This window comes from Daldinia childiae (assembly GCF_008694065.1).
Source record: "Daldinia childiae strain JS-1345 chromosome Unknown Scaffold2, whole genome shotgun sequence".
Lineage (NCBI taxonomy): Eukaryota > Fungi > Ascomycota > Sordariomycetes > Xylariales > Hypoxylaceae > Daldinia > Daldinia childiae.
The window spans coordinates 4,131,462-4,157,436 of NW_022984643.1; the positions used below are offsets into that span (position 1 = coordinate 4,131,462).

General features: G+C 46.2%; 4 protein-coding genes across 4 annotated transcripts; 2 read left to right on the forward strand and 2 right to left on the reverse strand.

The window, feature by feature from the left end:
• Positions 1–979: 979 nt before the first annotated feature.
• On the forward strand, positions 980–2,310 carry GL218_02020 (uncharacterized protein; the record flags this gene model as incomplete). The annotated part of the gene is made up of 6 exons (XM_033578507.1): positions 980–992; positions 1,082–1,320; positions 1,395–1,422; positions 1,554–1,584; positions 1,675–2,028; positions 2,094–2,310. 6 exons carry the CDS (start codon positions 980–982, stop codon positions 2,308–2,310), a joined length of 882 nt encoding a protein of 293 aa, XP_033439610.1.
• A 13,221-nt stretch (positions 2,311–15,531) lies between these two features.
• Positions 15,532–17,495, reverse strand: GL218_02021 (Exocyst complex protein exo70; the record flags this gene model as incomplete). Its single annotated transcript, XM_033578508.1, has 2 exons — positions 15,532–17,207; positions 17,285–17,495. The coding sequence occupies 2 exons, from the start codon at positions 17,493–17,495 to the stop codon at positions 15,532–15,534; spliced, it is 1,887 nt and encodes a 628-aa protein (XP_033439611.1).
• Positions 17,496–18,424: 929 nt separating this feature from the next.
• GL218_02022 (DNA replication licensing factor mcm3) lies at positions 18,425–21,233 on the forward strand (the record flags this gene model as incomplete). Its single annotated transcript, XM_033578509.1, has 3 exons — positions 18,425–18,497; positions 18,560–21,143; positions 21,200–21,233. The coding sequence occupies 3 exons, from the start codon at positions 18,425–18,427 to the stop codon at positions 21,231–21,233; spliced, it is 2,691 nt and encodes an 896-aa protein (XP_033439612.1).
• Positions 21,234–22,511: 1,278 nt separating this feature from the next.
• On the reverse strand, positions 22,512–23,937 carry GL218_02023 (uncharacterized protein; the record flags this gene model as incomplete). Its single annotated transcript, XM_033578510.1, has 3 exons — positions 22,512–22,825; positions 22,896–23,758; positions 23,822–23,937. The coding sequence occupies 3 exons, from the start codon at positions 23,935–23,937 to the stop codon at positions 22,512–22,514; spliced, it is 1,293 nt and encodes a 430-aa protein (XP_033439613.1).
• Between the last annotated feature and the right edge of the window lie 2,038 nt (positions 23,938–25,975).

Below are 25,975 nucleotides of genomic sequence, written 5' to 3' on the forward strand. Positions count from 1 at the left end.
TCCTCGTCATAGATTCAACACAGGTCTCACATAGCTTTGCAACCATTATTTCATACAGTTGTCTATCTAGGTTATGTGTATAATTACATGCCGAAACGAAGTCAGCAGATAAACTTGCCATATTTAACATCTTAGAACCCGGAGACGAGTCCGCAGCTACTTATTCGCATATGTAGATGCTCCACTCGGCTTGGCACGGCTCTTCTTCAAGCACCGAAGGAACAAGGGAGGAATCTTGTCCCGGTAAGACCGGCCAGAAACCGGAATCGTTGTGTATGTAGTGTAAGGTATAGTAGTTAATAAACACGCTTGAGTAACTTAGCACCACGGACTGTGTTTACTCTTCCCACCTACATCATGATAATCGATACAACCGACGTAGGACTTAATTTTATTCGTTCTGGGCTCCAATCATTTCTTCACGACGTCAACTGTTATCTCTCCAACTATATAATTCCTATACAGGCAACTGGGCTGAGTGGGGTAACCAATCGAATATGTGCAGTGACATATAAGACGTACAGTAAATTTCAAAAGACAAATACCAACATCACGTATCCAGACCGGCCAAGGTCGCCTGACCAGTATTTATTAACTATATCTACGTCACTTATAACATACACCTCGGAATTTTATACTGTTCGATTATACGGCTCGAAGGTATAGACACCAATGCCGTAGGTCAAATAAGGAAATGATGGAGCTATAAGATCCCGTCTCTGGGCTGAAACAACGTGCCGAAAGGGGGCAAGGCGAAAAGACGGGAAGATGGAGAGAAAACCAAAGAAACTGGGACGTTTTCGTATATATAGATAGGTGCTTGGGCAACCCTTACAGTCTATTAATCGGCCTCAGCAATATAATAACCTAAGCAGAGGAAGCAAATAATCGGCTTGCGAACCATATCCTCGTTACAAGGATAAAAGTTTTCGACTTTCGAAGTATAATAGATTTTGAATATTTATTAAACACGGGGAAAATGGGCTTCGAGAGTAAGCCTCCGTCCTCTAGGAGCACTTACTAGCTAGGTCGAGAAAACGGAAATAGAGAGTAGAGTAGGCAATTCTGACTATTTCCGCAGGGCTTGTACGATTCATCCCGCGCGGGGAAGTCGACCGGGTGCTTATTGGAGAACCTATCATGAGTAACTGGGATATAGGAAATGCCGTACGCGAAGGCGATACTGTACAGGTCTGGGTGTTTAGTGGAACTTCTGTCTTAGATCCCGGGGAGCCAAACGGCAAGATCGAGATCATCGGCCGCCTCTTATCGCCGGTGTCTGCGGCAGAGGTCGGGACTATCAGATGTATCGGGCTGAATGTAAGTCTTACCCGTCGTTGTGGGCAGATGGAAGGGCCGAGAAGTAGGACCCTGGGACTAATCTTAACATACAGTATGTATCACACGCCAAAGAAGCGAATAGTAAGTGGATTCTTTGCGTTTCCACGATTTTGAGCCTCGAGGATTCTGCCAATAGAAGCTCTGCCGTTCTAGCTTCTTACTATTCCCTTTCCCCGTCCCTGCAGTAGTAAGTGCTAACGTAAGATCTATAGTGAAGGTTCCGGACGTACCTCTGTTGTTCATGTAAGTCGCGCAAGTTAGGCGTACGAAATCTAATTCAATATGCGCCTAGAATGCATTAAGGCAATCTCTGACCTGCATGCATTGTACTAGGAAGCCGGCTACGGCATTGGCAGATCCCTGGCCTGCACGTATCATCATCCCGAAGCACACGTTAAAGGATGACAGTGCGGACTACGAAGCTGAGCTTGCAATCGTAATCGGGAAGACATGTAAGAATGTGAGTGAGTCGGAGGCGCTGGACTATGTTCTCGGCTATACGGCCGCCAACGACGTATCTAGCAGGGTGGCACAGTTGGCACAGAGCCAAGCGTGCTATTCCAAGGGCTTCGACAGCGCCTGTCCGCTAGGCCCGGTCCTTGTCTCAGCAGCAGTGATGCCCGATCCTAGCACTTTCACCATTCGAGGGTTAAAGAATGGTGAAGTGGTGCAGAGCTCCAGTCTAAGGTGAGCACGTCGTCGTAAAGTAGAGTCAGGGGTATGCGCGTTAGGACCATGATAACTAATCTTAGTTCATCCAGTGATATGGTCTTCAACTGCGCGAAGCTGGTGAGCTTCGTATCGCAGGGGACCACGCTACCTGCAGGGACCGTCATCATTACGGGAACGCCTGCAGGAGTAGGCTTCGGGAAGGTGCCACCCGATTATCTTCACGATGGCGACGAGTTCGTGGTGGAGATATGGCCTCATATTGGAAGTTTATATTCTGTGTTCCAGACCGAAAAATAGTGGTGTTCAGCACGCATGCTATCAGCCACCGAGTTGTAGAAGCGTCGGAGTAATATGCAGTGTAAGGATGGCCTGGAAATAAAATGTCCGTATCACGGCATTGTTGGGCTATGAGGACTATGCGAATGATAGGGGTCAGACAAGCAAATGCAAGTTGTGTTGCCCAACAGGAAGTAATGGTGGGTCGTGAGATATCATCGTCCACATCTAGGAAAATTTTCGACAAATCTCGGGCATCACCGGATATTGTTTCAGCCTCGCGAGATCGAGTAAGACCTCCGACAGCGGAGCCGCATTCGATATTTTCAATAATTCCGTAATGACTTATTCCATCTCATGCTCGTAGTTAAATTTGTATGCCGAATATCGGGCAAACAAAGTTAGAATATTTAGTCGCATGTGCTGAAAAGCAATGCTGACTGGCTTATTCCGTAGTTTGGCTCAGACTCATTCGACGCCCGTGAACTGTAGCCTACCGCGTAGTATTTATTAAGATTGAATGTTAATAACCTGAGTCTGACAGGGGTTCATATGCAATGAAACGTCCGGAAAAGCGGATTTGATTGCCGCATGCAAAGAGAAGGCCACGAAACGACGTCGACTTTGGGGAGGGGAATTAAAAAAAAAAAAAAAAACACCATCCATTACCTCGGTCCCAGCCAAGTACCATGATGTGTACACCATCATGAGAGATATACCCCAATGCATAGTGAACACCATGCCCTTGCTTCCTGCATGACACCCTCAAGTCCACCGACTAGTCCTTGAAGTTTGGTTCATTGACGTAGTGCAACAAATACATATCTTAAAGCATTGGCCAAGGGATCCTTTCTGGAAGATGCGGAACCTATGGCTGATATCCCAATGGACAACAAATCCTATCGAGCTAGCCAGGTATGTATATCAACCTTATTATATCTGTGATTAGTATTATTTTTTCTTTATAAAATGTTCTTAGCTCTGGCCGCTAAGACTGCTAAGATACCCGTCTCATAAATTCCGAGACTAGGTAAACACTTCAGGAAGGCAGTAGATGGTTTTATTCGCCGGAATAGGCACTTCTGCAAATCTGCAACTTGGCGTGCCTGCAGAGCCTATCTGAAGTGAACCACGGTAGGTTCAGCCAGTGTCGTTCGAGCCATGTTCAGAACGCGCGTTAGTTGATAGACCAAGTTAACCAAATGATAGGCTGAGCAGGGTTTCCTTGGATGTCAAACAGCTCCTATTCATTTCATCAGCGGAGAAAATCGGGAAAGTATACAATAACATCCCCATCTTCAATTGCGCAAGACATCGACTTTCAACTGAGTTTGTTCGGTTCTCATGACCGACCATTAGTGCCGTTTATAGATAGTTGTGCCTATCAGAAATGGACACGCAGTCAGTATGCCCAGGGCTGTTTCCGGTGGAAGATTTTAGTGTCAAGCCTTCGCGGAGACGGTGTCAAATCTTGATAGAAAGACTATTTCGAAAGCTAGGTTACATATTAGTAAATAAAATGACGAATCTGCAATATATTTTTCATCGGGTACTGGCTTGCCTATTTAGACGATACCCTCTAAATGTAATAGAGGCCGAAACTCTCGTAGCGCTGTAGCTCGCTGTCGTAGACAAGGGTCTTAAACCAGATGGTCTTACTCAACCGGATTGGTCAGTCGTAGGTGCTGATTGTGCATTTGTTCTTCTCCTTGACCCCTGAGCAGGCCAATAATAGACGTTCATATTAAGTCCTGCAAGGACGGTCCTATCCGTGATAAACCGCAGTGGAGCTGGAGCCAGTTTGTACCGTGATAGCAATCTTTCGATGATGATGTCACTATGTACTGTGAATGCCTATTAGAGGGGAAGCGGGTTAGCGCCTTGCGCCTCTTGGCATCGTGGGATGCTAGGTAATAGAGTTGAGGGAACGGGTCCGTGAGCGTTAGATCACAGCTCTGGGGAATGCTGTTACACTCAAGCCGTTCCCCAATACCAACACAAGTACCTTGCGCATACTTGAGCCATTTGTTGACGCGGACCAACGGTTTGGAATTAAATGGAACGATTGGATATGGTTCCCCCGGAGGCACGTCGTATGAAGAACAAACAGAAAATCGTCAATGGCGCCTTATCCGAATTATTCAGGAGAGGGCATACTTCAGGTACCGTAGATGGCGGCTTCTTGCTAATACCCGCGAGAGCCAAGGGTGACCTCTTAAGAAAAAATCGATTATAGAAGTCGCTTTGATATCGAGTGTATCCCATTATAACTCAAATGACCCAAGCTCGCATAAGAGAGAGTAATCAAACTGCCCATAGTACCATTTGAATAGTATTTTCTCTAAAAGTACCTGGGCTTGGTATTTTCGTGAGGCTTTTCCAGCTGAAAGCCCCGGCAGCCCCAGTCTAGAGATAGCTCAGCGTTACTCGACGCCTCCGGCCTCTTAGCTGCAACCTCCATAATGGTTTGTGGGACCTGTCAAACGATCGAGTAAGATCGGTCGGAACCAAGTTTTGTGTGTGATACTAATCATTATTCTTCTGACATACAGTACAACGTACGTGAAAGGGCATTGGATGTGAGTGTCTTAGTCGTTGAATCCTGCAATCAGTATTGGCTCGGCAATCTCGCTTGCGATCGAAATTCGGTCTTGTCCCGGAACGCCGTATTTTGGTTGAGAGAACTGGTATTTTTTTCAAGTTTGACTCATCGTCGGATCTACATATACCAACGAAATCCCCGCGTACGGAGAAAATACCAAGGGTGTAAAGAAGCACACAACAGGAATCCTACGATCTTCCGTCTTCCGAGCGCCTCACACGCCAGCGGCGGTAAACCGACGATTTGAAGGGGTCACGTACTTCGTTGCGGAGATGGCGAAAGAAAAGAAAAACCATGCCTGCAGAAAGGATTCGATAAAGCAGCTAATATAGGCGGATCGACGGACAATTACATGCATCTTCATGCGGATCGTGCATGAGTATGTAAGAGTGACGTTGTAAGAACGTGGAGAGATAGATAGATAAACGAATATTTAAATCTGCAGTAAGGGCTCTAATGGCGTTTTAGTTTTTCTTTTTAGTTAATCATTTAATATTTCTTTTTCCTTATTATTTGTTGAAGAATATATGAGTACGTGAGATTAAGATGGATGGATGGCTGTTGGTGTAAAAGTTTTAATCAATGTTCTAAGCGGATTATCCTAGTTTTCAAATTGAAGCTGCGTAATACTGGATACACTTATGTAGATCACTAATGTTAGGGCTCTTACAAACCCCATGGAGGAACCTTCCATGTCAGCTCTAGGTTACCCGTCTGCCCGTTTCAGCGGGCTGATTCTCAGGCGCGGGGCGCCCCGATGTCTCATAGCTGGGGTTTTTAGGTTATGCATATATCCATCGGTTAGATAGGTGAGTTTATTATCATACAGGTATGTAAGGGTAAGGTGTCACCTTCCTTAGTTCCTTCCTTAGTTAGGTAGGTACGTAAGTACATATTTATATTATTGGATGCCAATTCAAGTTTACCAGGTTCAAAAATGCTTCCTTTTTCAACTTATAACCCACTTCCATAATTAAGATATCCAGTCACATGCAATGGTGAATGAGAAATACAGATATCAGCACATTCAAGTTGAAATCATGCTTAGGATCATGATCAGCAATAACCCCCCTCCTCATGTCCTTAATTCAGCCTGCTCGGCATCCCCTTGATAGCAATCCCGTTGAAATTCTGCTCATTGTGTCTCCTTCACCGCCCAAGAGGACAAAGGGAACGATGTCGTTGACTAGACCACTCGCAGCCTGCTGATTGGAGGTTGGCTCCATTATCAGAGCGCTAATTGTGACGACGACTAACATAGCGTTGCGGCGGTAGATGTTAGCTGGAGAAGTGGATTCGGCTTCTCGGCTTTGCTCTATTCTGCATCGTGGTCAGAACAGCAGGGTCAATATCTGATCACGATGACCGCTACACCTCTATGCAACTAAATGGAGAAGGATTGGAGAAGCGATAACTTCCATGGTTGCTCAAGTGACTACCTACATACCTCATACCTACATTATCTATACATACCTACATAACATACATATCAGAGCCTTATTGCCTCCGCTTCCCATAACGGACAGTCACATACTTCTGCTTCAAGGCAGCATCTCCCGATTAGATACTAGCCTAACCCACTACGTGGGCATGGATTACCCATTTGGGAACCTATCATAACTCATCAGATGCGGAGGGGGGGGTAGGATAGCTCATTCTTGTCCATTCCGATGGGACAAGGAACTGATTGGATGCCGTCGAGATGGGATCTGAGCACCATTATATACATGCTGTTTACGGTAGTTTTGTATGTATGATCACCGTCGCTCTCGAGTAGATGAAGGTGCTTAGGCGATTAGCAACATACTTCCCCACTAGATATAGACAGTTGCCTATATCCTACCCGTATCATCAGTCGCATTCAACGGTGTGAAGCTCCATTGCCCCCCCGCTTACTATCCGCGTTCCGAGCAAAGTGGGTTTACGAAAATAGCGTAGCAAAGCATATTGGTAAGAGCACCAGAAAATACAACGTTGATTCTGGCGACGAGACTACACTAGCAAAACCCTGGGCCTCATCGGTGTGGGTATTGTCCATCTCGTCACTTTTCCCCTCTGCACGAAGGGCCGAAGAGATCAAAACCCCGAACCCACTTTTCCGATGATCTTCAGGACAGAGAGACAGGCTTGATCAGCTCTGATCGACGACATGGCCTATCGCACGTAATCCTGAAACACAAAGTCCCTCGCCGAAGATTTGACAGTTGCACAACGGGCGGCGAAGAGACGCATGGCTCGAGATAGGGTTGTCCAAAAAAAGCAAAGTAGCAAATAATAAGTGAGCGCAAGTGCCGATAGAACCGAGCCAAGCCCACTTAGAAGACCCCGGGAACAAAGGGCGACAGAGGACTGTTGACGTAGAAGAATTCAAGATAGGGCTTACCATCGCCCTGCAGAATAGTGGCGCCAATAACCCCAAACTCGGTTTCGCTACCCACGTGCTCTACTCACGTCGCATCGTCGACTTTGTGAGATTGCGAAATAGCTACGAAAGGAAAGGACACGGGATAAGATAAGCATGAGGTGTCATACCGAATTTCGGACGCGTCGGGCCGTTGGGGGGCGTAGCTGACATCCGTTGATAATCGTTTATTGTCACTTATTTGGGGGTTCCGACAAAAGCCATAGGAATTCTCCTGATATGAAAATTGGTGGTACCTATATCAACATGTGCCGAGCTGATATTCGTTGCGGTGATGTCAGCTACTCGGTGGCCACTTCGTTTATCAAAACGAGGGGGGTTCTCGAAGGTCCATCCGCAAGTCAAGTTTGTGGCTGTGACGGTAACTCCCAATGGCGGCTTACTGCCATGCCAACTTGTATGCAAACAGCAAATCACTTAACTAATCAATCTTGAAGTGCAGCTCTTCGGGTTGCCTTGTGGCCTCCTTCACCGTCTCCAATTGGTTGGGGCATATAATTCTTACTGAGCCCACAGGCTACAGGCTACAGGCTATGTACCGAATGAGAGAGAACTCAGCTAGCTAGGGTCTCGCAGCAGACCTTGCAGCTCTGTCATATCGAAAGATTTCAGCGCATTGAACAGTAGTAGTAGTATGTGCGAAGAGACAGCTCGGATCTACCATGTCGTGAATTGCATTCACAGCAGGGCTTATCTTACTTATGACCTGTATACTCCGTAACGAGGACCTGGCTCCCTAAGCAGCGAGCGCCAAGAAGCATACTGTATGCATGCAGTCAATGCAGTCATCCCTTCAGTGTAGCATACAGCTCTCCATTTGGAAAATGGATACCTGGCTGTATGCAGGCAGCTGGCTTCATCAGACCTGAAATCATACCTTCGCATCGTTAGGACCTAGGGACATGTATCTATGGTGCAATATAGGCTATGGTATACCGCAGGCTAAGAATAGACCTGACTGGAGGTAACTGATTAAATTAGTATTTTTATTATACATGCAGCCATGCGTGCAAGCAGCTAACCTATAGCGATATCGACCGGATCCGTCAGGCTGGGCTAAGCTCTCAAGCTACTGTAAGTAGACCCCTACTTACGATCCTTTTCTCGTATAGACAGGCGATTCTAATATGGAAAACCATCGTGCATGCATCTTATTTCCCTTTATTCTCTTCGCCGGTTTCCATTGTCTCGATTTCTCCTCTCTTGTGCCTACCTCGTAGACGGCGCCTGTTCCGCGGGCTTCTGGCCGGTGGCCTATGGGTTTTTTTCAAATTTCCCCTCCTTTTTTTCAATTCAACCATCCCCTCACAACGTATGTGTTATACATACACGGAAGCATGTCGATGAGGTACCTTGCATAACATAAGGCTAGGTACAAGAGAGGGGGGGAAAGTAAGAGTGCAATGCAATTCTAGTCGCCCACCTCGAGTAGGGTTAACTTTTGCGTGCGTCTGCTAGTGTCTGAGCACCGGGGCACCTAGGCACCTGGGCATCTGGGCAGGGCAAGGTAGGGTAGGGTATTATTGACATTGACTGATACATACATCCATCTATGATGGACGGTGGATGGTGGACGGTGGACGATGGACGGGTGTAAGCGAGAGAGGCTCTGCCGAATTTAGGTTAGGGATTTGAAAGGCATCGTTTTGTTCTTACATAATATCATAATATCATCGGTTGTCTATCAATTTATTTACATGTCCATTTATATGGCTTAGATCGGTTGCACGTTAGCACGTTTTAATTATAGGTACATAAATCCCGATAAGTCTATGACCTAGGTAATTAGTAGTATGTACTTGGAACAAACAAGCAAACAACTCTTTGTGATAATGGGACGATGGAGGAATAGAAATTGGCCATCAAGGTTTAGAAATGTAGTAACTGTGGTAATAGCCAAGTAAAGTGCCGTATCAAGGTCAAGGGTTTATGTTTTTTACCATCTGCATCTGCGTATAAAGTATCGTACATTAAGTATGTTAGGTATGTACCTATATGTGTATGTATAGGCCATATGTAGGTATGTATGGACATATGGACAATGAGCAATGAGCAATGGGCAATGGTCATACATATTCATACATATAATAGGTCATACCAACATATAATCAATATACAGTACCTACATACCTAACATAGGAATTCGCTGTTAGCAAAAAAAATCCCGTTCCTAAAGTCCAGGTGCCTCGTGACCCTAAATCATGCCACACCGCTTGAATGCAACGGTATCTAGGTACCCATTTTCGAAATCCCATCTAGCTTTTTTTTTTTCTTCGTCAATTTTTTAAATTTTTTTCTTCTAACCCTTCGAAATAGTTAGCTCACTTTTTTTTTTTCCTCTTTCCTTTTCCCCTTTCTTTACTACTCCCCCCCTCTTTTTAGTGAGGTTATGCAAAGCCCACATAATATAATCTTAGGCTTTCTTTGATCAGATTGGGCAGCTTTTGGTGTAGCCTACCCACGATGGTGAAAGTATTAACCACCTAATTTATCGTTTTCGTATTTTTAACCTTTTTTCTTCTATTTTTTCATTTTTTCTTTTTTTTCTATTTCTTCTAGTTGCCTTCTTCGTAGCTCCATAGTTCATACCCCTGCCCCTGGCCTTAAACCCTTCCCCCCCTGTTGCCCTGTGCCCTGACAGTTGAGTCGGATGGCCTTGTCCTATCTGCCATCACCAGAAAGGGCTCAACTACTTTAAGCGTCCACCACCATGGGCACATATAAAGTTGGTCCCATCCCAACTTAAAATAACCCACCTTTCCTAGGGATATCAATAGTCTCACGTACTCGATAGAAATACTTAAAGGGCTCATCTCCCACTTCATCGTACTTTCAAAGCCCACACTTACTTACACAAACCTATCTTCGAAGGAGTAGTCTTACTACAATAGACTTCTTCTCATACGTACACGTACACGTACTCATATATACTTGTTGTTGTTGTTGTCTCTTCATAACCAAAGACATACATACCATACATACTTCAACGATCTTCCATCTCACATAAAACTCGTCTACATAAAAAGTGACAAGACTCTTGATTAAGACACCCTCAAGACTCAAGCTAAGCTTCAACTACTCTAAGCCTCTTTCGGCCAACTGTCCGTCACCATGTGCGTCAAGGAGCGTCAACCTCTCGTCGATGGCTGCTGCACGTTCTGCTGCAAGGCGGTCGACTTTGGCACCCACGACTACTGCGGGAACAACTATGCCTGCCCACGGTGTCCCGATTAGGAGTCGTCACCCTTTCCCTCGGATGCAAGCTACGGGGCTAAGATCCACGAGCTCGGCTACAGTCCTTCTCAAACCACACATCTCTATCGTATTCTCCATTCTCCTACCTGGCCACGACGAGATCCCCCGGTAACGAATTCTTGGAAACACTTTTGTGCTTCAGCGTTTTTATTTATTTTTTCATCTTCTCACTCTTTTCGGCTGAGCCTTTGGGTGGATGGATCAACCGTATAGGATTGCGAATAGGGAAGAACCGCTAATGGAGGGAAAAAATTATAAAAATTTCAAAGCAACAACTTACTCACTACTACGCCAGCATCACGCGCAAGTTGGGTCAACTAAACTCACTTACACTAGTAACTCAAACTTGCTCTACTGTCTTTACACATACATACATACATCATACCCACATACCGTATACAGAGAGTACCGATAACTCATTTACCTGGGTGGCCCCCCCGCATGCAAGGCTGACGATAAGACGGCGTCTGGTCAGGGTGTGTGCAACACCCTGTCTCGACAGTGCCTCTCTCTTAAGGTTGTCGTCTTAAACTAGGATATGAGAGAAGAGAGGGCCTGCTTTGGTTGTATTACGTATGCTGCATACTGCAAACTGCACTGTAACTCTTCGTTACCATACGTTTGACCATCCCCCCTCCTACTACTCCTCCCACGCACCTTGTTCGTTATGGCTCACCTCAACTCCATGCACCCTGACCACCCCCCCTCATGTACTACTTTCGTTGTTGCATGACCATGCGTTCTTGCGTTGGTTGCCCTTTTTCTATTATTGCTTTTTCTTTTTTCTTACACGCATCCTGATTTGGCATTCCTTTCTTTGTTGTTGGTTTGGGATGGGGCCCGGATGCGAACTGGAGTTCATATGGAGCAACGCGCAGGGATTCCGGGTATTGCTTTTTTTGTTTGGTGTGACATTTGGGCGCTGCAAAGAGTTTAGGAACTGAATATCATGTGTAAGGGCGCAGGGTCTACGGGCATATTTTCTCCATTATTCTAGGTATACGGTACTGATGGAGCTATGGTGTTTCTTTTTATTCCCCTCGCCGTTTTTTTTCCCTCCCTTCTACAGTTCTCTGAAAGTTGGCGGGTAGATCCCGGATTGATCCGCACAGCATAGCGGGAATCCTTTTGCTGGTCTCTGGTCTCTTAGTCAGGACGTGGTGGATATATCCCCTGATTATACCCACACTGGTTGGATATAAGATCTAAAAGCAGACAGCCGCGGGCTGGGGAATAAGTGGTGTTTCCCAGCCTTATTTGATATGAGAATTGTTATGGGGTTGGTACATTTTTACGGGAGAATTGGACAATGGCCAGGGGGGAAACGACTACTACCGCCCACCGGAGTGTCTCAACTTGCATAGGAAGTAAATGTCTAGGAAGGGAAATTGTTTTTTTCTTTTGCGGAGAAATGGCATCGAGAACATGTGGTTTCTATCTATTTTCCTATATTGATACCTTGTCACGCGGGCAATTTGGGATGATTATGCTTATTCTCGATGATACCAAGGCATGTTATGAGAATCAAATCAATCAATGAATGCATTTAGTTAGTTATGATACAATCTATCATACCCCAGAATCCCATCTTTTCTCCTTGTTCTTCCGTGATTCATCCTTGCGATTCAAGCCTTAGGATCCCCCCCGTCCGTCTGCATGTTCAAGGTCTCGCCTCCCAAATATGGTCCTAACGGCCCCCATCGATCATCGACTATCGATCATCGGCGCCGTAGCGCTTCGGTCCATTCGGCGACCGTCGTACCGGGAGTGGCAGGAAAATCCTTAGGCGGAGTCCATGCTACAGTAGCAAGGATGAATCACGTTGTTAACGTTGATTACTTCTAGTATTGACATTGGGGTCTATCTGACACGCGTCTCGAGTTTCGTCCATGACTATCACCGCTCCCGAGATCATGTTTTTGCTTACGGCGTTGCTATTCTATGCACGTGTGTGTAACGTGCTTACGCCGCACCGAAGCTTGCTACTCAACGGACCACCGTAGCTAATGAAGGACTCTAACCCGTGCCAGGCAGCCGCAAGGGGCTGATAAAGGACAGTCCCATGCTGCATTTTATTTCCCCATTTGGTTTGGGTTATATATTTCATTGTAGTAAGGATTACGAGACATAATATGACATCTATATCATACGTCTCGCGATAGACAATGCCATTATACCTGGGTGAACGTGGGCCACGTAGCTTCCTTTGCTTCAGGATTCTACATACATGAACATACGTGCGCGCATCGTCATATACATGAGCTATTAACCCACGAACCGGGATGGGTCATGGGAGCAACGAGTTACAGTAACAATATATCACCATTCCTCCTATATACCTCGGCATAATGAACCAGGAGGAAGTCGAAAGTTGCGTGAGGGACAAGGATGTCTAAGCAATGTTATGTTTAGGTAGGCAAACAAATACGGACAGCTCGGGACAGATCAACAGAAAGACCATGTAGGTCCGTCCATCCCGGAGAATAACTACATAAGTAGGATCGATAGGGTGCCCTGCTGTCCTGCTGCCCACCCTCCTGATGCTGCTGCCGCCACTCACCCGCGAAGGACCAACCCGTCACCCCATCGTCGACCGAGATCCAATCACCCCGAACACGGAGTCGAACCCGAATAGACCACTGTTCGGGTCAGCGGGGACAATATCGAATCATCGATGTGCATTCTGATATCTGATATATTCTTACTCGATGGTAATGAAACCCCCAGTGGCAAGAAACATCATAATCGTCATCATCATCATCTTGCAAAAACTTGGGTGGGCAAGCCTAACCTATCTAGCTAGCCTCCTACGGCAAGGGTCGGAAGAGGAGGCACATTACTTTGCGCTCCTGTTATCGTGAAAGTGTCGGGGTTTGCTTGTCATCATTGATTATTATAGTCTCTTTCGTTTTCTGGTGATAAGATTGGTCGGTCAAACAGCGGGTGCTCAGGGTTCATACATACACATGTAGGTACATACATGCTCGTGCCGCAAACAGATTCCAACCAAATCATGTCCGCATCACCTAGGAAGTGAATAGAACAACGGGAGAAGCAGAGCCTGCCGCAAACTAGATAGTCCCAGCCCTGTAGGAAGGATGCTAACGGGCTCGCTGCAGTATGCATAGCAGCTAGGGAGCAGACTTGGCGATGTTGTGTTGGAAGAGGAGTTGGGTGGTCCAGGTCGGTTCAGTGGAGCACAAACGGGCAGGGTGTGCGGTCAGTGCAGCGTGAATCGTTCCTGTCCTGTCCGGTCCTGCATGGCGGGTTGCAGGAGGGCATAACGCAGCTCCGTCTCTCATTCGCCGCCAGCGCGGTTTGTTCCTAGCTATCAGCGAACTGGCTGCAATACCTACATACTGGGCTACGGTTTTCCCCCATGGGGGTTAGGGATTGGCAGTCCGTGCTCCTAAACACCCATCATCTACCTGCTGTCGGCGCAACGGGCAAAGCAAGAGCAGCGACAGGTACGAAACGTAGCTATGTATGTGAATAAGTGCGCGTACGCGTGTGCCTGTAGGATGTACCCAACCAGGCAAGGCCATCCTGGGTAGATAGCTAACTAGCTCGCAACAGTGTCAAGTGTCTCCCAGGTTAGAAGAATCGGCGGATCTTGTGGAGCCAAAAGAGTCGAATTGGGCATCACTGTGTTGCGCTGTCGCTGTTGTGTAACGGGCAAATCGCCCGGGATATGTGCGACTGGAACTGACTGAGTGACCCACGGGCTGATTAGCCAGATATTCTTGTGTGGGTTGTGTGGCATGTGGCATACCTAGGTCAAAGTTCGCGGAGGACTGTAGACGATGATTTGAAAGCGATTCCTAAAGCAATATACCTAAATCGGCATGCCTTATTGGAAAGAGGGGTACATTTTGTCCAGCAGACATGGAGGAACTAGGGGTAGAAAGCCACATTGCTACTTGGTGGTCCACTTTGGCTAGGTAGGGATGAGTTACGAATATGGCTAACAGGCGGATTAATCAACTACACCAAGGCCCCGGATCCCATATTGCGGGAATGGACCGGACTGAGTACGCGAATGACGACGGCTCCTGGCGGTTGCCGCTGTTTCCTTACTCTGGAGAAGAGAAGGCCCAGAAATTCACCGACCTCACCTTGAGGGACCGGGGTTCTGCTAAGAGGCACCATCGATTCCCTGCATGCAGGTCGACCGAGAAGGGAAGACATTACTTAAGCAATAAATGCCAAGGGATAGCAGCGCAGATAGCCTGGCCCACAAGGATTCCCAGTCTTTGGATTATCTGGCGTAAGGAGCTTCTGCTGCTGAAAAGGCGTTACTCTGGGATGGGGTTCTCCATGACCTTGATGTTCCTTTGATCGTCGCTGCAGGCACGTATTTCTTGGTCCAACCCAGCATCCATTAGTCACATATCACATTTTGATATCTCATCTTCCCTCTGGGGATTCAGCCTAGTGGAGCTGGTCCCCACGGCCCCGACGACGGCAACATGGTTTTACATCGGATACAACTCATCAGGCCATTCTCGATAAAAGGGTACTTGAACATGACCAGGTCCGGCAGATGATCCCCCTGCAACAATCCCTCCTCCGAAACTCCAAGGCAGGCCAAAAGGGTATCATTTTCTAAACAACAAACAGGACGCCCTTCGCAGCGCGCATTTTGCGTATTTCCAAATTCTTGGTACCGTAACGGAAATTCGTAGTGAATCATTCCTGGTTCGGTCACCTTGGCCCGGTGACCCCCACTCCCATCCAAGCTTCACTCTCAAAATTTAGCTACCGCTTATATTGAAAGCCTGTCCGGGAATAATTAGATATTAACTTACAGCTGCGACCCTGCCTGTTATGCTGTAGCATCGTGAACAAATCATATGATGATCGCCACATACAAACCTGGTGTGAGGCCTGTTTGGCATATTTCGCGACGCTCAAACGGCTCGGCTGGCTTTAAGCTGGCCGGCAGATGTCTCGGCATTCTTTATCAATAAAGGCTTAGGAAGACAGCAGCGATCGACGACTTATCATACTTGACGTACTTGCCCTTGCCCTTGTCTATCTCGTGGTACCGGTCCCAGAAGCGATTGTAAAGAGGCTCAAGCATCTGCTGCATGTCCTTAGCCAACATTTGTCTCACTTCCCGTTCCATGCTGTAGGTCTTGTGCCGAGATACTAATTCATCAAAAGATGCGTTGAAAATCTGGAATTTTGCCTTGATACTGTCCTTGTCCTTGCTGCTAAGCCCCTTAAGAATTGATGCTGATTCGGACGAGCCAGAAGGCGGCCGTTGAGTCCGATTCGTGTGGATTACGTCAAATAAGTGCATCGATACATCTTTGCATGCCTCAGCATAGTAGGCCTTCGCTTTTTTGCGCCAGCCCTCTAAGGCGCCGAGCTTGCCTTCTAAGATTGGTTTGAGGTCAGAGTCCCGAATCATGCGTTCAATGATAGTGACACTGTTAGCTAAAAGCACACCCCAAATGGACTTTCCTTTTAGCAATGCCCTCGCTTTCTGCTCGAGCGCCGACATTAGCGCATCTATCGTATCAGTACAATAGTGCGCAAAGATCTCCTTCCCATCGGCGCCAATGTCGAACGATGCCAGGCTAGGAATTCCATCCATACTAGTGTTCGCGGCAGTAGCCGACCTCCAACCATTGTCCCCCAGCGAGATCATAATGCTGGATATTGGCCGAAGGAAGTCAACCATGGTTTGCAAGCGTTGCATCGTCTCTGATACAACAGGCACCGGCGAACCATCCGACGGGAGGGCTTGCATTGCCCCCACTCTCCGCTTCGTCTCCTCGAGCAGCTCGGCAAGTGAAGACTTGCCCGTTTCGCGTACTGGTTTCAATGCGGCGGCTAGGGTAGATCTAAGTTCACCTGTGCGCTCTTCGATATTGTTGGACAGATTAGACATTATCTCGATGACTTCATATGCAAGATAACAGTCGGTGTTGAGATGAGCCTTAATATGATTGTTGAGTTCTCGAATCGTTCGAGCCAATTCAGCCAGCGGGGCTTGACATGTCATTTGAAAAGCTGGTCCCCAGTCTTGTCGCATAAATATGTTACAGATATTGTCGTATTCGGCAACAAATAACCCTTCCATTGCCTGCGCGTACATGCCAATTCCATTGGTACCAGCCCGGTAAATGGCGTCTGGACTCTTTTTCTTTGCCGTGTTCACGCTTGCATATGCTAGGTTCACTAGGGTCTGTTGTAGATATTGTCCTCTTACTTCCGCATAGATTTTAATTAGCGGGTTCTCGGACAATGAGTTGCCAGACACATAAGAGTTCATTAGGCTCAGGCGCGAGATCTTATCCTGTGTCAATAAGGGGAACGGCGTGTTTTTGGTCGTATATTGCAGCGGTTCAATGGAGCGAGGTGTCTCTGCTCGCAACATCTTGTCAAACGAGTTCTCGAGTTGGGTATTTCCAGATTTGATTAAGCGTTGGAGATCAGTCATGGTTTGCTGATTTGCGCGCAGGTTTGAGGTCTTCATATCTGCCAACGCCTTATTCAACCGTTTAATGGAGTTTAGGTAGTTGGATAGACCGGCTTTCTCGGGCCCCTGGCGGATAATCGCTTCTTCATCATTCTTTGAATCGGCGGGCTGGCGAAGTCTCTCTATAGCTCCGATGACGGCATCGATATCTATGGAGGTTTACGGATTTAGTATAAGGCATAGGACACAAAGCTGTTGAGTGGTATATAAAAAGGAACAAGCTCACTATTCCCTAAGACCTGAAGCTTTTTTGTTTCGCCAGTGAGAGGACCTGACACATCTCGCACACTCTTGCCGGTAGCCTCCAATCTTCCTAGACATGCTTGGATCTTCTTGGTCAATTGGGTTGTCTTCTCTAGTCGCGAGTTGAGCACATCAACTTCAGCACGAGCTTCTTCATCAGCGGCATGGCGACTATTAGACAATCCTACGGCCATGGTCCACTTCTACTTTGCGACAAACAACACAAAACGCGAAATTCGAAAGCGACACGGATAATTCGAGGATTAGAAGGTCAATGAGTGTATCGTATTGGTGGATGCGAACGTTGATGTTTAGTTTAGGTTTATGGTGTCGGGAACTGGTGCGGCAGGAAATAGGGAAGTACCTAAGTAATACCATGTAAGGATGACGGCAATCTCAACTAGATGGTACCTAGGAGGTAGGTTTTGTGGCTGAATCTGGGGGCTGTTTAGACCGTTAAGGCATACTATCGGCTGACTCCGCAGGGCTTAAACCACTGAAGTTACGCGCCGTAGTTTGACCGCAGGCGCATGCCTACATCTGATATTCCTTGACCGGTGTCTCATCACGCCAATCGTTTGATCTCCAAAATGTGCTAAATGCGCTTAGGTTTCCCGAGCAAATGCATGAAACCTTCTATATCAAGTTAATTTGTTCTTTTTTATTTAAAATTCACAAACTTGTAAAATAAGTGACTTTTTGCATATGAATATCCATCTACCTATCTACCTATCTACCTATGTAGGTACATGAGGAGTTGCTAGTAAACGTTACTTGCAAACACTGAAGCCGGAGGTAATCGGAGGACTTATATTACTGGATCTGGACCTTAATTGATGTGGGGCATCTGCAACCACTTTACTTAATAGTAGAGACGCGTTCCACGCGAAAAGCGCGTTTAGAGACGCGACATGGATTTTTTACTTCCCCTCTGCCCCTTATCCTAAACAATCTGAATTGGCAACTCGACCTAGATCTTCAATCTTCCCCCCACCTATGTCACAATCGCTCTATACTCACCCACTAAGAACTATCGCGGCATTAAGCTTTTCTTTTTAATTACTATAATTTACTTTCTTTTTTTTCTCGTTAAATCGGAAGATTAGGAAAAAGTTGAGGCATCATGGATAGTTTCATGCTTCGAGATGAAGCGGCCAAGGAGCGTATTCGCCTGGCCGAGGAGTTTCTCGATCCTCGTAAGTTAGCTACCAAATAACCATAGCGTCAGTATGATACTAATAAATACTTCCATCGATAGATGACCAGCATGCGAGGAGTTATAGATCCGATATCATTCTAATGCTTCAGAAGAACCAGAGGCGGTTAGTAGTCAATTTAGACCACGTCCGTGACCACAACGCAGAACTCGCAGACGGCTTATTATTCGATCCCTTTGACTATACTCTTGCCTTTAACCATGCGCTTAAGGAAATCGTAAAAACTATCCCACAAGCACGACCCGATCAAACCGACCCAGATGTCTTATACTACTGCGCTTGGGCGGGCAGTTTTGGTCTAAATGCTTGCAATCCGAGAACGCTATCGTCAAACCACCTAAACCATATGGTATCGATAGAAGGAATCGTCACAAGATGCTCCCTTATCAGACCAAAGGTTGTGAAGAGTGTGCATTACAATGAGAAGAAAAATATTTTCCACTTCCGTGAATATCGTGATCAGACTATGACCAATGGTGTAACTACATCAAGTGTCTACCCCCAAGAAGATGAGGAGGGTAACCCACTTCTAACAGAGTACGGATTCTGCACATATAGGGATCACCAGACGATTTCCATACAAGAAATGCCCGAGAGAGCTCCCGCCGGCCAACTTCCCCGTGGTGTGGACGTCATTTTAGATGACGACCTAGTTGACAAGGCAAAACCCGGTGACAGAGTCCAACTTGTCGGTATTTTTCGGACACTTGGAAACCGAAACACAAATCACAATAGTGCACTCTTCAAGACCATAATCCTAGCAAATAATATTGTCCTTCTCTCCTCCAAAGCAAGCGGCGGTGTAGCGACAGCAACAATTACCGACACCGACATCCGTAATATCAACAAGGTTGCCAAGAAGAAGAATCTTTTTGAGCTTCTATCGCAGTCACTAGCGCCCAGTATCTTCGGTCACGACTATATCAAGAAGGCGATCTTACTCATGTTACTAGGCGGTATGGAGAAGAACTTAGAGAATGGTACGCATCTCAGAGGTGACATCAACATTCTCATGGTCGGTGACCCTTCAACGGCCAAGTCACAACTTTTGCGCTTCGTGCTCAATACTGCGCCGCTAGCCATCGCGACAACTGGTCGCGGTTCATCGGGTGTCGGTCTAACGGCGGCTGTCACATCTGACAAGGAAACCGGTGAAAGGAGACTAGAAGCTGGTGCTATGGTTATGGCAGATAGAGGTGTTGTTTGTATTGATGAGTTTGACAAGATGTCGGATATCGATCGAGTTGCTATCCACGAAGTTATGGAACAGCAAACAGTCACCATCGCCAAGGCCGGTATTCATACATCGCTCAATGCCCGCTGCAGTGTCATTGCAGCCGCCAATCCTATCTTCGGTCAATACGATACTCACAAAGATCCCCACAAGAACATCGCCCTCCCGGATTCACTATTATCGCGTTTCGATCTCCTGTTCGTCGTCACGGATGATATCGAAGATACCCGAGATCGCCAGGTTTCCGAACACGTCTTACGTATGCATCGCTATCGGCAGCCTGGTACTGATGAGGGTGCTCCTGTTCGCGAAAATGCCCAACAATCCCTTAGTGTTGCGTTACAAAGTCAAGACGCCACTCAGAAACCTACCGAAGTATACGAAAAATTCGACGCGATGCTGCACGCGGGTGTTACTCTTACTACTGGTCGCGGTGCCAACAAGAAGCGGGAAGTCCTCAGCATACCTTTCATGAAGAAGTATATCCAGTACGCAAAAACGAGAGTCAAGCCTGTACTAACCCAGGACGCTTCGGAACGTATTGCGGAAATATATGTCGGGCTACGCAACGACGAGATGGAGGGTAACCAAAGGCGGACATCTCCTCTGACCGTCCGTACATTAGAGACGCTGATCCGTTTGGCAACCGCGCACGCCAAATCACGACTCTCGAACCGAGTAGATGAACGAGACGCGTTGGCAGCTGAGGCTATCCTCCGTTTTGCCCTATTCAAGGAGGTGGTTGAGGATGAATCGAAACGAAAGCGCAGGCGTACTCAACGGCCTGAGTCTGACTCATCAGACGAGGATAGCGATGATGATGACGGCGATCGTGGTGATAGCAGCTATAGGGGATCGACGGCTCGCGGTAAGACTGCCTCGTCAGCGCGCACGAATGGTCGCAGCCAACCATCTACCAACGGCAGCCGTCGTCCTAACGGCACGAATACGAGCAAGACTCCAGGTACCCCCGCACGAGGAAATGACGACGACGATGAAGACGAAGATCTTTATAACGCCACGCCACGACGTTCTAACAGAACCGGTCCTACATCCTCATCAAACGCACTCGCAACATCCCAAGTCTCATTCGCCTCTTCCGTACCGGCGTCGCAACTCGAGACACAGGAAGAAGACACGCAAGAAGATGCGGAGCTAGCCGCCGGTGCAGCCGAGCTCAATATCGAAGTACCGATCACCCCCGAGAGGCTAGCGACGTTCCGAACGGCGCTTGGACAACTTCTCAACACGGACCTGTTCGAAGACGACTCGGCCAACGTGGCTCAGGTCATCGAGGCTGTTAACAAACGCATTGAAGGGAAAGAAGCCGCTTTCTCGAGAGAGGAGGCTGTCAAGGCGCTTAAGAAGATGGATGATGCGAACCAGATCATGTAAGTGGCTTCTCCTTTCGGAGTTTGGGCGTATCGATACTAATACGATGACACAGGTACACGGATGGCGATTTGGTATACAAGATCTAAGGCATGATTAATACGACGCGGGAGATATCGTTACCGCCTGAAATTGGTTGATTTATGGGGTTTGATGAGTTATGAAGGCCAATGAGTTTGGTGGTCACCATGATGTATCACGATCTTAGCATCTCCACTGATACGGCCTAGCCGGCATATGAAGCCTGCTATGGTATTCCAATACGAGTATAAACCAATCCGCTTATTAAATGGATATAGAGTGTTACGAAGAGACATAAGAGAGGGTTATGTAATTTGATGAGGCACGTTGTTAATGGATATCGATCGGGATTATTCGAGTAGGCTATACCAATAAATAGGCTCGATATCAGATTCCGAATGAGAGAAGATTCTGCTGTGATAATTTATACTTGGTATAGTATGCGAATCGTCAAAGAAAGAATCAAACCATCAAATGTTTTGAAGGCCAATAGTTTGAGGCTTTGATCCGTACCTATCTTAGCTAAGAGCTATATTATGAACATAACTTATAGCAGGCATCTAATAAAACAGGATGAACTACCTAACTAACTTACAATCAAGACCTTTTATACGTTTAGGAATGTCTTCCAGTTTGAGCATTCTCATTCATGCCTACATGTTAGGAGTTGCTGGTTTAACCAAGACTACCCAGGCTCTTAAGTTTCGCCTCTCCTACCATCCCTCATTAAGAGTTATAACTTTAGGTAGATATATTGGTAGGTACCTAGGTATGTAGTGTTAGGAATAGCTTGGATAATAGGTAATAATCACACGTTATACCGCTCAACATTCACAAAGACAAGCACAAGCACAAGCCCAGGCAGAAATAGCCTACATCGTAAAGAAATCAAATCAAATCCATTTTCGCAGGAAACCAGTCCGATATGAAGAATCCCTAAACCCATTGCCGTGCTATCCCTAGAATAAAGGGGGCAAGTATGGTTTTCTCTCTTCCTTGCAGAGACGCCGAGCAAACGAACACAACGACCCTCTAAAAGACAAAATGCGCTAGTGCTAAAATCGCATCTAGCCTGCAAATGCACATGCGTCGCAATGCCTCTATAACAGGCCATTAAGAGATCGGCTGAACGATCTAGGACTCAGGGTGCTTCATCTCACGCCTGGTTGCACGAATACGTGCCAACTATCCTATAATAATAGAACCTTTCCGCATAGACTCCAAACCCGTTCGTCCAAGTAAACTGGTCCGTCCATGCGTAACGGTCAAATCGTACGAGTGCATCTAGGCAATAGCCAGACCACGGCGTAACGAAAAAAGAAACTCTCCACCAGGTGGTGGACGCACTAAGAAGCTTTATCACCCAGCATCTTTGCAATCTCCTTAGGCATGTCTGCAAACTTCTCCTCGAACGTCTTCTCAAACTTCTCACAGTTAGCCCACATCGGGGAGCCTCGTTCGTGGTATGCGTAGCAGTTAGCGAAGATCTGACGAATATCGGCCGAGAACTGCTGGTCGTCGTGGTACTCTTTGCGGTCCATCTTACTTTTGATCGTGCTAAGATCCATGGGCACCTTGATCTTTGTTAGGTAATCCGGCACGCCATCTTCGACAGGGCGGACAGGTTCACGGAAAGGACCAACAAGACGAGTCCAGAAGCCTATTGATTCCCTGTTAGTATGAAATGACCAAATTGCAGATATGAGTAATTCATGATGTAGATAACTTACCAGGTCCAGATAGCATCTTACCCAATAGTCGCTCGCAGAACCATAGCTTATCTTCCGTGGAGTATTGCGAAAGGTCAACATTTAAGCTGGATCGCTTGTACTTGACGGGCTTGGGCGTAGGAAGTGATGCTCTCGGTGCGGGTTTCTTAGACCCGACCTTTCTTTCACCAGAGGTTAGCCTGTTCGAGGCCACATCCGAGTGACGATGTTTCTGTGGCTTGGTGTATACATCGTCTTCACTATCTTCCGGGTCTAAATAGTGGACATTCTTCCTCTGAGCCTGGCTAGCAGGGGACAGGACAGGATTAACCTGTATGACTGGTGAAGAGTTCAGATGGCTCATTGCGATTACGAGCTCACTGAGTACCTCTTGAGGCAAAGACTTCGTGAATTCTTGTCTGGATTCTGAGGATCTTATGTACTCTGCAGCCCAGTTCAGAAGGAGTGTGCGGATAGAGGAGCCCTCTGGAGCGTCTTTCCACGCCTGAACAAGTAGAGGCGTAGCGGGAATGTGCTGTGTGATACGTCTGCATTCAGCCATAGCTTCGAGGGCTTCGTCGCAGAGACCTTCAATACCTAGATCATTTCCCAGCTTCCAAGAGGCAATCAGAATTTCATATCCAGGGAGGGTGTCGGGGTCGGGAAAGAGGCTCCCGGTGTATAAGAAGTTCTGGACGAAGCCAAAGACTTCAGGGGTGGTTTGGGGAAGTTTGACAATATGCTCAAGCCCGGAATCTTCCCCCAGTTTGTTGGCAAACTGGATGCGATAGTGGGAAGACTTAGCGCAGAGGAAGTCCTTCTGGATACCAAAGGGGACCTCATCTTCACCAACTAGGATGACCACGAAGATGACATGGGGTTGCCTTGATGATAGAGAGGTGAGTAATAATGATAAATAAATATATCAGATAAGAATATTGACTTACAACCAAGAGAATTTGGTAGGGATGACAACATTTACTGCAGCATCCACTACAGTATCCATTACAACGTCCGCTCCTCCATTTACAACCTCTTCCATTGCTTCAGGCTCCGACGCCATGATTTTACCCCTATGTTAACCAAAGGTCAGATAGGAAATAATTTTAATGATCAGACAGGTTCCTCGGAGGTGATGATTTATGCTGATGAAGAAAAGACACCAGAAAGATGTAGTCAATGTGTAAGATGTAAAATGTAAAATGTAAGACAATAAAAGGGTGTAATGAAGAATGAAGCTTTAAGACCGATGCAACAGTTCGGTTGGGAATAGTTAATTCGTCGAGTTCAAGTTCAAGTTCGGATTGAAGGTGCGAGGCGGGGTTCTTTAATAAGATGCAAAACATCAATTGCGGAAGGAACGTACCTAGAATAGTGAGTCAGTTAAAATTTAAATATCCATAATTGATCATTTATTTTCCTACTCACTTAGATTTCTAAAATATTCACTTCATGAGATTCAATGGGCATCAGATCAGAAGCAGACAAGTGCCAAGCCACAGCTTTACTCAAGCGCTAAAAACTTTACGCCACAACTATCGCAATTTAGGTCGCGACTTCTTCACTGTAGATACAGCAAAGTAGGTTGTTTTCAAGAAACTTTGGCAGAAGTAAGATACCCTAGATAGTTTAAAGAGTGCATACATTCAATTCTCCATAGCATTGTTGAAATGGAAGGTGGAAAGAGATTGACTAAAATCTTGTTGATGATGAGTTCCAGCGCGATGTTAGCTTCGCAGCTGCCGTCAAGTCAAGAAAAATGCAAATGGGAAACTCCAAGTCAGTGTCAGGTCAGGGGTGACACCAGGTGCGGGTACGTACAAATGAGCCTCCACCCAGCCACAGCAACCTTTAGCTCTAATATATGCTTATGTAACCGTACGCTGCACAGTTATCTGTTATTGCTACTGCGCGTACAGCGGTTATCTACCAATTCACATACATATTACTACAATTCAATTACAGTTACACCGGATCATCTTAACTTTATCATCCTACTAAGCATTGAATTATCATTGACGCGTCTTCAGATATTAAAACGTACCTATATTATACCTACCTACAGTTACTTGATAGTCAACTCAAATCTGTATAATTATTTTTAATTACTTGCTCATTATGTTCAATTGTCTCTTTCATCACCCCAGTGTTGTGAATGTAGAAAATATGTTATATGAAGTTAATGACGTTATAATACATGTCTTAGAAGAGAAGGGTTGAATACCTAGTATTCATTCAGCTTGATCACTTTAAAAAATACTGTCTATATATTTAAAGTACCTTGCTTATTATAAACTAAATATGTAAGTAATTAACAACTATGTCATTAACTTATACTATAAGAGTTCTTAACATTTAACCAAATCTAACCACCTTAAACTTATGTACTTAGTTTAGGTACGTACGTGTTACACAAAGCATTCACTAATATTACCGCATCCACTAAGAAACAATTCATTCTAGGGCACGGACCACGGGCTTCAACTACACTATATTTGTAATGGCCTAAACCTCATCTGGCTTTCGCTAAAGCACCCCACAACAAGATGTGCTCAAATCATTGCCAAATATCGTATGGTTGATTACTGTGGTCCGTGCCCTAGAATGAATTGTTTCTTAGTGGATGCGGTAGTAAGAATCTGGTAGTCAAGCTTGGGCCATATAACATTAACTTGGCAAATACGTACTTCCTTGTGAATGAATTATAGCAGTTGATATATGTCTTACATTCAGCCTCTAGAGTTTCTCATATACTCATAGGAATATCATTATCTCCTTTCAACACTCTCCAAAAGCACCAGGGAATTGTGAATCGTATCAAGAGTTCTTGTGGCTCGATAGGAAAACACAACTGGAACATGCATCCGTTCACCCATGGGTTCCCACTCGAATCTGTATCAAGTTCCCGGGCTATCGGTTATTCATCGACCAACAAGCGTTCGCATTTCGATCCGTGACAACATGCTGTAGTCACTTTCCGTTCGCATGTGAAAACCTGCCTAATCCCATGCACCTCGATAAACAAACCCAAGAGATCTTTCAAAGGGTTCCGTCCCTTGCGTATTCCCTTATTTGTCGGGTTGCTGTGGAACAAGCGCTAC